The sequence below is a fragment of the Phaenicophaeus curvirostris genome, chromosome 7 (genome assembly GCF_032191515.1).
Source record: "Phaenicophaeus curvirostris isolate KB17595 chromosome 7, BPBGC_Pcur_1.0, whole genome shotgun sequence".
NCBI lineage: Eukaryota > Metazoa > Chordata > Aves > Cuculiformes > Cuculidae > Phaenicophaeus > Phaenicophaeus curvirostris.
This window is the reverse complement of record NC_091398.1, coordinates 27,668,786-27,681,707: the sequence shown is the minus strand read 5'-3', so window position 1 is coordinate 27,681,707 and position 12,922 is coordinate 27,668,786. Positions and strand designations below refer to the sequence as shown.

General features: G+C 37.7%; 1 protein-coding gene across 2 annotated transcripts in view; it reads left to right on the top strand.

The window, feature by feature from the left end:
* CNTNAP5 (contactin associated protein family member 5) overlaps positions 1-12,922 on the top strand; it is a 281,176-nt gene that overhangs the window by 262,347 nt on the left and 5,907 nt on the right. For both annotated transcript variants that reach the window (XR_011337752.1, XM_069861390.1), the window contains exons 22-23: positions 6,754-6,972; positions 11,881-11,952. Coding sequence is in view for 1 of the 2 variants with exons in the window: in XM_069861390.1 (XP_069717491.1) it covers positions 6,754-6,972; positions 11,881-11,952 (291 nt within the window). In the remaining variant the exon portion in view is untranslated. The remainder of the gene's footprint in view (positions 1-6,753; positions 6,973-11,880; positions 11,953-12,922) is intronic.

The following is a 12,922-nucleotide window of genomic DNA, read 5'->3' as shown; positions in this document are numbered from 1 at the left end:
CATTAATCATCTATGTAGCCCTTTGCTGGACTCTCTCCAGTCAGTCCATGTCTTTCTCCCACTGCAGAGCCCAGAACAGACAAAGCACTCCAGTAGCGTTACACTGGTACAGAGTATGGGGGAAGGATTACCTTCTTCTGTCAGCTGGCAATGTTTTTCCCAAGGCAGCCCTGGATGCCAGGATGTCATTGGCTGCCTTTGCTGCAAGGGCACATTTCTGGCTTATGGTCAGCTTGTTGTTCCCCAGGACACCCATATCTCTCTCTGCAAAGCTGCCAGTTGGTCAGCCCCAAACAATGTTGCTAGATGGGATTATTCCTAACCCAAGTGCAAATCTTTGCATTTACTTTATTGAATTTCTTGAGGTTCCTGTTTTCCCATTTCTCTAGCTTGTCAGTGTCCCTCTGAGTGGTGACACAACCATCTGGTCTACCAACTGCTCCTCCCAAACTTATATTGTCTCCAAACTTACTCAGGTTTTAGTTGTTTCATGCTGGAAAAAAAAAAATCCTACTGCCTTATTGTATCAAGAAGAGAGCTGCACCTTGTCATCCATGTCATTTTAGGGACGTAGAACTTACATAAATTTGTCCAGTAATCATTTATGCACTTAGAGCTTCTTTTAATGATTCTCTAGATTGTTAGTAATGGTGATCTAAACTAATATCCTCCAATCTCTTCCTTGTCAGTGTCATCCCCTCAGCAAAATATAAACTTCCAGAGGCATGTGATGCTTTAAAGTAGACTTCACCTTCCTGTAGCATTGGTTTTGCATGCCACCGGGATTTAGGTACCTAAAGGCATTCATCAGGACCATTTCAGTGTCCACTGTTAAAAAATATAGGAAAACTCTGTTCTACGTGTCCTACATATCCGTGCTATACTCTTCTGAAAATCTGTCTCTATTTTTCTTTCCTGTCACACCACTACTCAGTTGCCTGCTCTAACACCCTGATCCTGGCTGCATAACCAGATGATTATATCACACTCTTTCTGAGCTCCACCATTCATTTCCCACTGGCTGAGAAATCTCAGAGAGAGCTTCCAGCAAGACATCATATAAGATTGAAACCTCTTCCTCATCAGATTTTCTTATGATAACCATTTTAGCACAGCTGGAACTCTTGAAAAAGTGCACTTCTACATAGTGACCAGTTTTTAAATAATAGTGCTTCCCACATCTCATTCCCCTTACACATCCTTTAGTCAAAAGGTACTTAAACTCTGATATTTTTTTCTTCTTTTCAAATCTCCTACATTTTCCAATGCCTACCTTATATCTAGTTCGAATCCTAGAATAAAAAAGTTTGTTTAATGCAGAGAGGGCTCACTTGGAATTCAAAACATAGGGACACTAACTCTGCCACTGACTACTTGAATGACCTTGGGCAAGTCATTTATGTGCTGTTATAAAGGTAAGCAGGCATTTAATTCTCACTGGAACCAGTCTGAGCTTTACTATCGCTGTTCTGTAAAGCATGGAGAGTAGAACATCCCTACATCAGAGGGATACTAGGAAGATGAATGTATTACAGGCTGTGAGCTGCTCAGATCCACAGTAATGTAGCCATATAGGTTCCTTAGCAAGATCTATCTAAATGTAAGTGTGGCTTTCAAGACATGGGAGTAAGAAGTAACGTTCAAGTAGCCAACAGATGTTTGTTGAATTCATCCTCACAGTATCCAACAGCAATAGAGAAATGTTATTATCTTGCAGCTTATTGTCATTTTTACTTCACAGTTATAGAGGTGAGACAGAAAAGAACCTATCCAAAGCTCATGAGTATCAGTGGGAGTTTTTCTATGGACTTTAGTGAGTACTGGATTCAGGCCCCAAGTGGGTCGTACAGTTTATGGCAAAGCCTCAGTGAAATCTTAACCAGAGTCCCAGTTCATTTACTTTAAGTACTCCTTGCAGAGATTATACTGCTGTATTTAACCACATGAGCTCAATTGGCAATCTGGCCTACCTGTGAATCTGGCTCTGCTTTGAACAAGGGATCGAACTGCATGACCTTCAGTGTTGTCTTTCAACTGAAATTATTCTTCAACTCTCTGATCTCAGGGATGCATTTGCATTTGTTTAGGTCTTGTCTAGAAAAAGCTACTCTCTCAATGGAAAATACCATTTATTTGTTTTGGGGTTAACCTTAGTAGTTCTTTGGAAACTTCTTATTGTGCCCCAACATTCTAAATACTTCACCGTTATAGTCCATGGAAAAATAATAACTCATGCAGAGAAGTGAATCCAGTTGTCTGCATATTTGCTTCTGAACAATCTAATAGACTAGCTGTGTAGTGATTCCAGACTGAAAGGGTAGCATTGAAAGACATTCATGAGTATTCTGAAGTAAAAAGTTGCCAAGATTTCCTTTGCACCTATTAATGTTGACCTAATTTACTTGTGTTTTCAAAGTGATGAATTAGCAGACCTTCCCAAACTGGTAATGTAAAAAACTGTGTAGTCCAGCACATAATCATGGTATCTTTTATCTCTAAAAACCTGAGCTAAAAACACACTCAAGGTGTAGGAGTCTTTCCACTGAATCATTCAGCTTTGATATAAAGGGTACGTAGAAGAAAGTTTATCTGGAAAGTAATTTTATTAAAATCATTATGTAGGTGCAGTACAATTCTTATGATTTAATAGCTTTTCTTATTAAACGTTCACAAGAAGAAAATGGAAACTATACACTGAAGAGATCACAGAGCAATTCATCCAAGAGTGATATACTGGGGGACATGATAACAGGATAATTAAATCAGAAGGGGTAAGTTGGTGTCTAACTCTGAGACACAAAATCTTCCTGAAAGAAGCATCTCTTTTTAGAGAGTTTCTGTGGAAAACACTTAAGTTTGGGGTTTTTTTTCAGTGGAAAGCCATTCTCATTTTTAAGGTTTCAGGATTATGATTTGATTGAGGAATATAAAGTTACAGTCTCAGAATATTGTGCTCTAGCATTTTAAACAATACAGCAATGACTGCAAGAGATACTGTCTGGACTTTTCTGGTCACTGCAAAGCTCTTCTTTTCTGCAGACTCTTCTTGTCCTAAATACCTATTTCTTAGAAGGAACGTACCCCAGAAAAAGATCTCTTGGGCACATTTTTAGTCTAAAATTGTTTTTCCTCCTTGTAGTCTAGTAAAGCATTAAAGAAAATGGAAATGACTGCTTAGGAAAAAAGAAGAGAGGCATTTGGGACCAAGATGGCAGTAGTTAAAATAAGGAAAGCTTGGCTGCTCAAGACACTATCCAATGTCTAAGCCAACAATACCATCATGTCTGTATCAAAACCAGACCAAATTTATTCAGACTTTTTCCCCAGCAATATAATTTGCTGTATGATCAGACTATGGTTAAATCTTCATTGTCTTGATGATAATATTGCTTAAATAAATGTCCATGTTCATCTGCTTCTATCCAGAAATTTTATTTTCAGTCTGATTTCTGGCTACTTGAGTTGATTTTAGATATCTGCTCCTGAGTATTTTTTGTACATCATCTCTCCATCTTCTTGCACATTTTCTTCTTTTTATGGATTGTATTTTGAGCCTATGCAAAATCACATTGACCTGGCTGTGTTGTGACAGATTAGGTTTCAAATGTCAAAAATTGTGACACATAACAAATTTCACATTGAAACTCGAACCAGGGCTTCATTTTCAATGACAATAACAAACTGTCTCTAAGAAAACATAAATCCATGTTTGAAATCATCTCTGTTAAGCCTAATGAAACAAAAATTCTCAAAGGTTCCACTTAGCATGAAATGTTCAATCGTCAGCAAGCAGATTATGGTGTGTTCTGCTCATTCCTGGGAAAACTTGTGAGAAAAAGTACCTTTACTTTGGTGATGCTGTCCCTTGCTTTTTCAGAAGTGTCTTGGAGGGACATCAAATGCCTGAAGCCTGTCTCCTGTTCAGGCTTATCCTTGTCTTAAGCAAGAGCCAAACTATTTGAGCTGAATGGTTCTAATGAGGAAAAAAATCCATGTTGTTCAATCCGTTGGCTTTGTGGCAGGACCACAACAGGAAATCAGATTATTCCAAAAATGCCTTTTTGTGGGTCCCAGTCTAATCCAAGATAAGCTTTCTGCCCTTTCTAAATTAGCATTAGCAATGTTTACAGAGGTTGTTGAAGGACGTATAGCAGCATATTTTTCTGGGTAACTATACAATACCTTCTAGTCAACTCTTATTTTCTGAGACAGGTGCAGTGTGGACACTACAAAAGTCTTTTACTTCAAGGTCATGGGCTCCAATCTAGTAGCAATATCCAAGAAGTAATCTTGCCACTGCTGTTCAGCACCTTGGCAAAACTTCAGCTCCCACAAAAATAATTTATTTTTCAGACTCAAAAGAAAGATAGCCAGTGCTTCAGCGTATAAAGTAAATCACCCTCTGCACTTCTACCAGCAATTTACTTAGATTAATTAAATAATTAGGGCACAAACATTTAAGAAAGGCTATTTCTGCTCTCACTGACATTAAAAATAAATTTTGATTAAGGAAATCTGTGATGGACCTTCCTGGATGTAAGATCTTATAATAAAGCAAACTGTGTCAGTGCACGTGGACTTTTTACTAGAGGACTCTGGGGTTGGTTTTAGTTTGTTCTTTTATTTCTTTTTTTTTTCAATTTTCAAAGCCTTTCATCAACAAATCTCCTAGTTCTCATTCATGCAAAGTTTACTTTCACAGAAGACTTCTGGAATTGGCCCTTAATTTCACTTTTTAAAAAAGCTTTCCAAAGTATGCCATCTTAGGCTTTTCAAACTACTGTACCATGAAAAAGGAATTCATTTTTTCTTAGGCTTTACCTTTTGCACATTGGGGCAGAACAGAGGAATTTAGATTGTCTGATGCCTAAAAGATACCAACAAATCCATCTTTTGTGTCAAAGCTAAGAAAACGGGAAAGGCTGAGAGTAGGAATGTTTACAAAGGTTTTTATAAATTCAACAAAGGTGGCAAATACTGTAAAGCAATGTTTTAGTTTTATGTAAGTCTTCTTGCAGAAACTTGGAAGTGATTCTTTGTCTGTTTTATAACACTCCTGCCAAAATCTCATTAAAACCTGAATGTAGCCAATTCCTACACACTTTGAGAAAAACAAATGTGAACCTCTGTAAGGCTACAATATTTCCAGTGGCAAAGCCTCACTGTTTCCCTTCCCCTCCCCTCTCTCTTTCTGCATGACAGTTATGCAGAATGAACATCTCTTCTGTAAAAACATTTGGAGAGCAAGCTCATACTGTACACTGCTTTAGTGAGGAACAGCCAAACTCTTCCGCATTATACTTCCATAAAGATATTAAAAAGTAATAAGAAATGGTTCTCAGCTAATTCCTTCTGACTGCATGACATAAAAGTCACAGGTCTTGATTACCAAAGTAATGTATGATTTGGGCTAGTTTTTAGATTTCTCTGTATTTTCATATACATAAAAAATGCTTATGTAATTCGGATAGCAGCATCAGTTGTAAGAGTAGTTGTAGGTTTTTTTCCTAAATCCTTTTCTCTGAGAGCTTGTAAAATCATTGTAATTGAATGATAATGGAAAAATCAAGCATTATTTTAAAGTTTACTATCTTACTGTTTTGAGATTTGAAAATAAGCATTAAAAGCTGGGAATCCTAGTTTACTAATGTCATTGGAAGTACTTCCAAAACTTTTAATGCTAGCAGGTTTTTTTTATTAGCAGGTAATTTTAAGAGTTTGTGTAATTTCTGATATCATATATGTGTGTATTTGTAGGGGTTTTTATCTTGTTTAATTGACCTAGAAATTAGGCACATCATGTTACAGACCTCTGGACAGTATGAATTTCAATTTCTGGAAAGTAAATAAGTGAGAGCTTGGAAGAAAAAGAAGATAGCTTTGCTGTCCTTCACTGACTTTCCCAAACAGGCTTTGATATTAAAACACTTGGAACTAAATAAAAAGCACTTACCTTTGAACTGGGTTTCTCTTTCTGAAATATAAGTGAACACAGACCAACAGATAAATTAATAGTGCTATCTCATCTTCAGGCTGGAAAAGAGCATAGAGATACTGGACTTGGTTTTGATTTAGATAAAAAGAGATATAGTTTTGCTTTTTATTTTATTAGTGGAATAATGCTAGTAGAGTGAAAGCCTCACTCATAAATAGGAGGATTCCTAGGAAATCTGTTTATAAAAGTGTAGTAAGATGAATGGTGAATCGAAAAAGTAAGTTAAAAAGTAAACTTCTAAAGAAGAGTGAAATCCTATATTAGCAAGCCATTCAATATTATGCCACATGAAGCATTGTGTAATATACAGTAGAGAGCAGGATCCTTCATTGAAAGAGTGAAGGAGGTAGAATGCTGTGAAGATGTGATCTATATCTGTGAAACTGATGTTGTTAACAGATGCAAAAAAAGTTAAAAAGCATTATCCCCAGGATCCTGCTATATTCAGTGTTGCTACTTTTACTGGGGTTGTTATGATGATGATGGTGATGATGCTGATGATGAAAGAAGCACAATGCAGGTTTTTACATTGAAACCAACTTGATTCAATGTAAGTAGCATTATAGAGGAAGGACTGGGGATGTGAACCTCATGGGTCAGGCCAGGGAGAACTTGTAGGCTGCTGAAGGAGAACCTGAACAGTTGAGATTGGATTAAGAGAAGCAAAAAGGTTGTCTAAGGTAAAAAAAGGGTTCTTTTTTTTTCATACACCTTCCTGTAACAGATAATTCTTAAAGTGTTTTTCTGTTGTACTGCAGATAGTTTGTCACTGGACCCCGAAGTCTCAAAGGCAAATGCCTATGGTTTCACTGGTTGTCTGTCCTCTGTTCAGTACAACCACATTGCTCCCTTGAAAGCTGCCTTACGCCATCCCAGTGTTGCTCCCGTGACTGTCAAAGGCTCCTTGTCTGAATCCAGCTGTGCATCCATAATGGAAGCTGATGTAAACACAGTCACCACAATATATTCCTCATCAGGTATGTCTTGCCAGGAGGGGAATGGGGAATTCAAAGGATAGTGTGGAGTTTTCCTTCCTTTTGTGAAATTGCCTTTTCCCTCAGAATTCAGAGTATTGAAGATGTGCATTAGGATTAGTCAAGGCCTCTTTAAAAGTCATTGTACTGGTACAAAGTTTTCAGAATAAGTTCCTGGATTGCCTAAAATATGACTAGACCAAACAAAAAAAAGTCCCAAAGCCATAATGGAAACAGTATTGCTAGTATGGTTATGCCCATGATTTGCCGTTCCTGTCCACTCTAGAGAGCTCCAGTGCTGCTGATCTCAAAGGAGAACATAAATGTTACACAGACTCTGTATCCCAATGGTGATCAGCAGTAAGAGTCATACAACAAACAAGTCTAATTTGTTCCCACCCTAGCAGAAATGAACAAAAACTCCTTGTACAGACCCCTTGACACAAATGCGTGACTTCCTTTGAATGCCTTTACTTTATTCTCTTAGGCTAAAGAGAAAGAGTGCTACTTAAGTGGTACCAGTAAGATGATCCAAATAGTTCATTTATCTTTTGCAATCCTGAAGCTGTCCTCTGGGAATCTTAAGTATTTTGCATATGTGAATTTGTATGCAGAGAAGGAAACTCAGAGCAGCTGGAAGTGTTGTCACCAGGAACAGCAGCAATCAAGTTGTTGCTTTAGTCACCAGTGAATGCGACAGAATTCTTAATAACCAGAAGGGGCTACGCATTAAGGGCTACATTTTGCCCCTTGACCTGTGAAGCCACTTTATTTTTTCTAATACCAAATAAAACTCTAGTTTATTCATATTATGATTCCTCTGACATTTGTACTTGCTTCAAATCTCCATTTCCTGCAGCTTCTGCCTAAGATATTCAGCAGAAAACAAATGATGCTATTAGAATTCTGCATAGGGGAAGAGGCTGCTGATTACTCTGTGAAGAGCAGCTGCCAGTGTGTGTGTGCTTTTCCCCACCCTCCAACTTTCTTCTCACCACCCAGAGTTGCCTGAGGTGTCTGCTCTGACACACAGAAGTGTGTCTTGTAAATACCAAAAGAGCAATGATACCAAAAATATGAACTCTTTGCCTTGTGGTCTGTCACATGGATGATCCAATTTTTCTTAAGAATTTAAAAAGCAGTAAAACCTCAGGCTCAGAACTGCAGGACAGAACACAGAGCAGTGTGCAGCATCTTTGGACTTAAATATTTCAAACTTACAATCTGTTGCATTCTGTTGTCAAGGTTAAGCACTGTTATGTCAGAAATGCAGAATTATTATAAAAGCTCATCCCTGTCTTTGCCACTCCGTGCTTTAAAATATGATTACCTTTCAATGTGGTGAATTAACTTACACTACTGCCTTAATATGCACACTGGATTTGATTAAAGCCTGAATAACATCTTTAGAACAAGTAAGTTCTGAAGACTTCCTGTCTTCATGTGCCATAGTAAGAGCACTGGGCGGTAGATTCTTTTCTTAAAAAAAATCCAATTTGTAGCAAATTATACTTTGTATAGACGTATTTGAGAATTACATTTATACATGGAAAGGACACATCTTAAGAAATAAAAAGAAGACAGAGTTAAGGATTAACTTTCAAATTTATAGCTCATATCTCAATTCATCAGTTCCCAATTTCTCATTATTGAGTGCCTGAGAAGAAAAATAGAACTTCAAAGTTGACTGTACATGTCTGCACCGATTTTCTAATGTACAGATACAGCAAAAAAGCCCTCTAGGAAATCTCTTGTTAAATGTGTGAAAAAAGCTTTCTATATTTATAACTTGAAAACAATTGAAGCGCTTTCCTTTAGAGAGGAATAATTGTTGTTTTCAAGAAAGTTTCCTAGCAGACAGATATAGAATAAAATCCATTAATTCACGGCTCAGTTATCGGTATGTGCTCTTTCTGATTGGGGAAACACAAAATGAAAGGTGACTTACTGTCATTTTGATACTTAACAAAGATCTTCAAATCACCTTCTTCCTTGCTGAGGCACATGTAGAGGTTTTGGTATTCTGAACTCAACACTGATGACATAGAGATAATGGACTTTTACTGTGCTTTTTTTTAATATATTAAGATACTTTAAATGCTAGAGCAGGTTCTGTTGTCAGAATGGTGAAGTCTTGAGCCATCTGTCTACCCCAGATGAAGAGCAGGTCTTAATGCAGTTGAAGTAAAAAATGCCAAAGACTTTCATAAGTCAGAAACTACACAGAAAAATCTTGCTTCTGAAAAGCAGTTTAAACAGTGCAGATCCCTGTCTCACTGTGCTAGTTGTGCTGTATCTGATGTTTCCAAACATAGAGGAACTGGCTAGGCATGTGCCAGGACAGCCGTGGCTGTTGCAACTATGAGATGGTGGAGTTTAGAGGAAGGAAAAAAAAACAGAAAGCATGACTGCACCTCCCAACTTCAAGAGAACAACCTTTCATTTGGTTATGAACATGCTTGGAAGAATGTCATGGGATACAGCCCTGGTGAGAAGAAGGGTCCAGAAGAACTTCTTCAAGGATTACCTCCTCCAAGAGCAAAACTGGTCCATCCCAATGAGCAGGAAATCTGGCAAAGGCAGCAGAAGGCTCAGAGAGGTTGCAAAGTCTTCATTAAAACCCCAGTGATTCTCACTGCCATGTCATCAATCTTAGCTAAAAGGAGAAGGATGTCCTGTTAAGGGTCTCACATGAGACACAATATTGCTTTACTTGACTTAAGAGTTTATTCTTTTCCCACTGGAGATGATTCAGCTGTCACACACCATCTGCTTTACTGTAACATGCTCTCCTCTCCTTGTATCCTGATTTTACTTCTCAGGCAAAACATAATTCTTAAGGCTGTCGGTCTCCATTCTGAAGCTGATCTCCAATATTTGTTCTGTTTTCCTCTCAGTGCTTAAATTCTGATAAGTCACCAAAAAATAGTGGAGCTGTAATACCATTCAAGTGTCAGATCTTATATAATCTTTCAGGCATGAATGTCATCTCATATAATTTTTAAGGTAGAGATTTAATTTCATGCTTTTTTTCATATGCAGTTAAGGTCTTTCATGACTTTATTTGGCTAATATCATGCACCAGATACCAGGTGGAGATTTTTCTCTGGTACAGGAGGACTGATGATCAACATATGTGAATTCTTATTGTATCCGATTTCACTGGTACCAGTTCAGGGCTAGGGTAGAAAATATCTTGCCTAACTACCAGTATCTGAAAATTAAATCATCTTGAGCCTAAAATAATGATTACTCCCTCTTCTAGTTTCTGGAAAGAAATAGGTAAATCACACCATCTTTGACAGCCATCTTAGTGTAGTAAGTTCACATACTAACTTTGAATTTGGCTGTTTTGAGTTTAGGCCTAAAGGCTTGATATTAGGCTAAATAACCTCCAGATTTCCCTTCCAAACTAACCTTTTTTTTATGATACTATCTATTTTTATGTGAAAACAACAATTTTTATCCCTATTCTAGTCCCACAAATGCAATAATTGTGGTGAAGCATCCCCATCACTACTTATTTCTTGGCAACATCACTGTAGGCACCTAATACCAAACGAGTGGCCTCCTGCAAATACATTTCAACCCGATCTCCATCTGGACATCAAACTGTTGACCCTCAAACCAATTTCTTGTGCACCAAATAGTCCACCCATCAAACCCACATTTCTCCAATTTAGAGAGAAGATGTTGTGGGGGGACCGTGTCAAAGGCTTTACAGAAATTCAGATGGATTACATCCATTGTTTTTCCTGTTTAAAAATCATCTTCTTGGGCACTGAGATACCAAATGTGGCTGAGTCAGCTGCTAAGGCAGGGGTGTTCAACTACAGTAAACCTTGCAATACTGGGTTTTCAGTTAGGCATCCATCTCTCGCATCGGAAAAATCAGTTGGGCAAAGCACTAGCATACATTGCAAAGACAGCCATCTGTAACTCCCACCCACATCCTCTGTATGATAGCCTGGAGGATATCATAAACAAAGATAGATATCTCATCATAGGAGAGAGTGAGCTGAAAAGAAAAAAAACACAACAAAATAGAAGGTGCAGAAAAGCTGTATTCAGCTACTAGTAGAAAATACAGCATTTTCTGAGACATGCAGAACTGAAGTAGGTACACTGCTAATGATTTCATGTAGGTCTTGACCTCTCTCACTTGGATCTGAATATGAAATTAGCAGCATGTAAACTGTTTGGCCCAGTGCTTCAACAGTATTCATTTATAGGTAAGGTGCAAAAGAGCTCCAACATCAAGGAGCCTTTAATATAGGAATTCATTTCTGACCCCTCTTTGTTTTGAATCCAATTTGACCACTGCATTTCTGCAATGGAAAGAAAAACATCCCTTCCAAGAATCTGTTCCAAACTTCTCTTCATGGGTTTGAATTGGATTTGTATATCTACACCTGCAAACATAGATCACATCTAAATTTGCCTATCCTTCTTTTCCTTTTGCTTCTTTTGGATATTGTTCTTCCATATCAAAAAAAAAAACAAAACCAAACCCAAAAAACAACCCCCCCCCAAAAAACCAGAAAAACCCAACCCACAAACTCCAAAAAGCTCTGACCAAAAAAAATTCCCAGTGGGCTATTTAGTCCTAATGTCTCTCTGATTCCTCTGCTGGTAAACTAAGACAACACTTTCAGATGTTAGCGTGAGCCTTTCTGTTTCCTTTTAAATGTACCCAACAGACTTTGCTCCTGAAGATGCAGAAGAAAATTGTCCTGCAAGCTCACTTTATTCTTCAGAGAGCTTTCTGGTTCAATTCTCCAGTCCCCCAAATCACATCTTTTGAAAACAGATTAGAATTCATGAGGGTAAGGGGATGCTTCTATCTAAGCAACAAGAAAATTAATATAGTTGATAAATAAAATAAATCCTGTTTTGTTTAACCAACTGCAGATCCTTTTGGGAAGACAGATGAAAGGGAGCCTCTCAGCAATGCCGTCAGAAGTGATTCAGCTGTAATTGGAGGTAACTTAATTTTTAAAGAATACAATTGAAAAATAATGTTGTTAAGGCAAGCATCTAAGGTACTTCAAATCTTGGCCCCATAAAATCCAGTTCAAGTTTTTTTGTAATCTAATGCAGATCTAGTATTTGCTGTATTTATTAACACGTATCTTTCTCAAGCTACCTAGATAGGCACCTCCGTTATGGTTGAAGCTCATAGTGACTGTGCATGATGTTGGATATCACCCAAAAAAAGGTATTATGGATTGTCAAGAACCTGAGTTTTCTAAAATATAACCAGTCTAACTGCCTGCTTTAGCAGGGAAGTTGGACAAGATGTCCTCCAGAGGTCATTTCCAACCTCAGCCATTCACTGATTCCATATGATTCTGTGATATACCCAGCTAAGTATTAATTGTTTTACACACCGCTGTGACGAGAGCCTCAACACAGTATTCACATATCTTGTATTTCTTGAGCTCTCTGTTTGCAAGCTATTGGTGTAGTGGAACTCACTAGGTCATATGGAAGCATTTGTGTGCTAGAGCAGGTTGTCCTTACAGCTTCATGTATGGTTTTAATTTCCTTTAACAACCTGGAAGGCAGTTTATCTGTGTTTATTTTATAGGGTGCCCTGTAGCTTATGCAAGCTTTCTGGAGATAAAGCAGGAAAAAATACAACAGAGCAGGAATTTGTATGAGCATACAGATTTAGGTTTTTAAAAACAAACAAACTCACCTAACTTTACATCCACTCAAAACAGAATTTGACTGAAATTAGGTTAATTGCATCAATGTTTGCTGCTTTAATTCTTCCTTAAGGTGACAAAATAGAAATATAAACTATCAGAGAGAATATAATAGAGGCATATGATTGTATAGAGATTGAGATGAACTGATCTATCATATCCACTACCTGTTGTGCATTGGTAATGTTTTGTAGGTAATTGGGAGGGTTGGGTTGGTTTTGCTTTTTACTTTTTTCTATTCT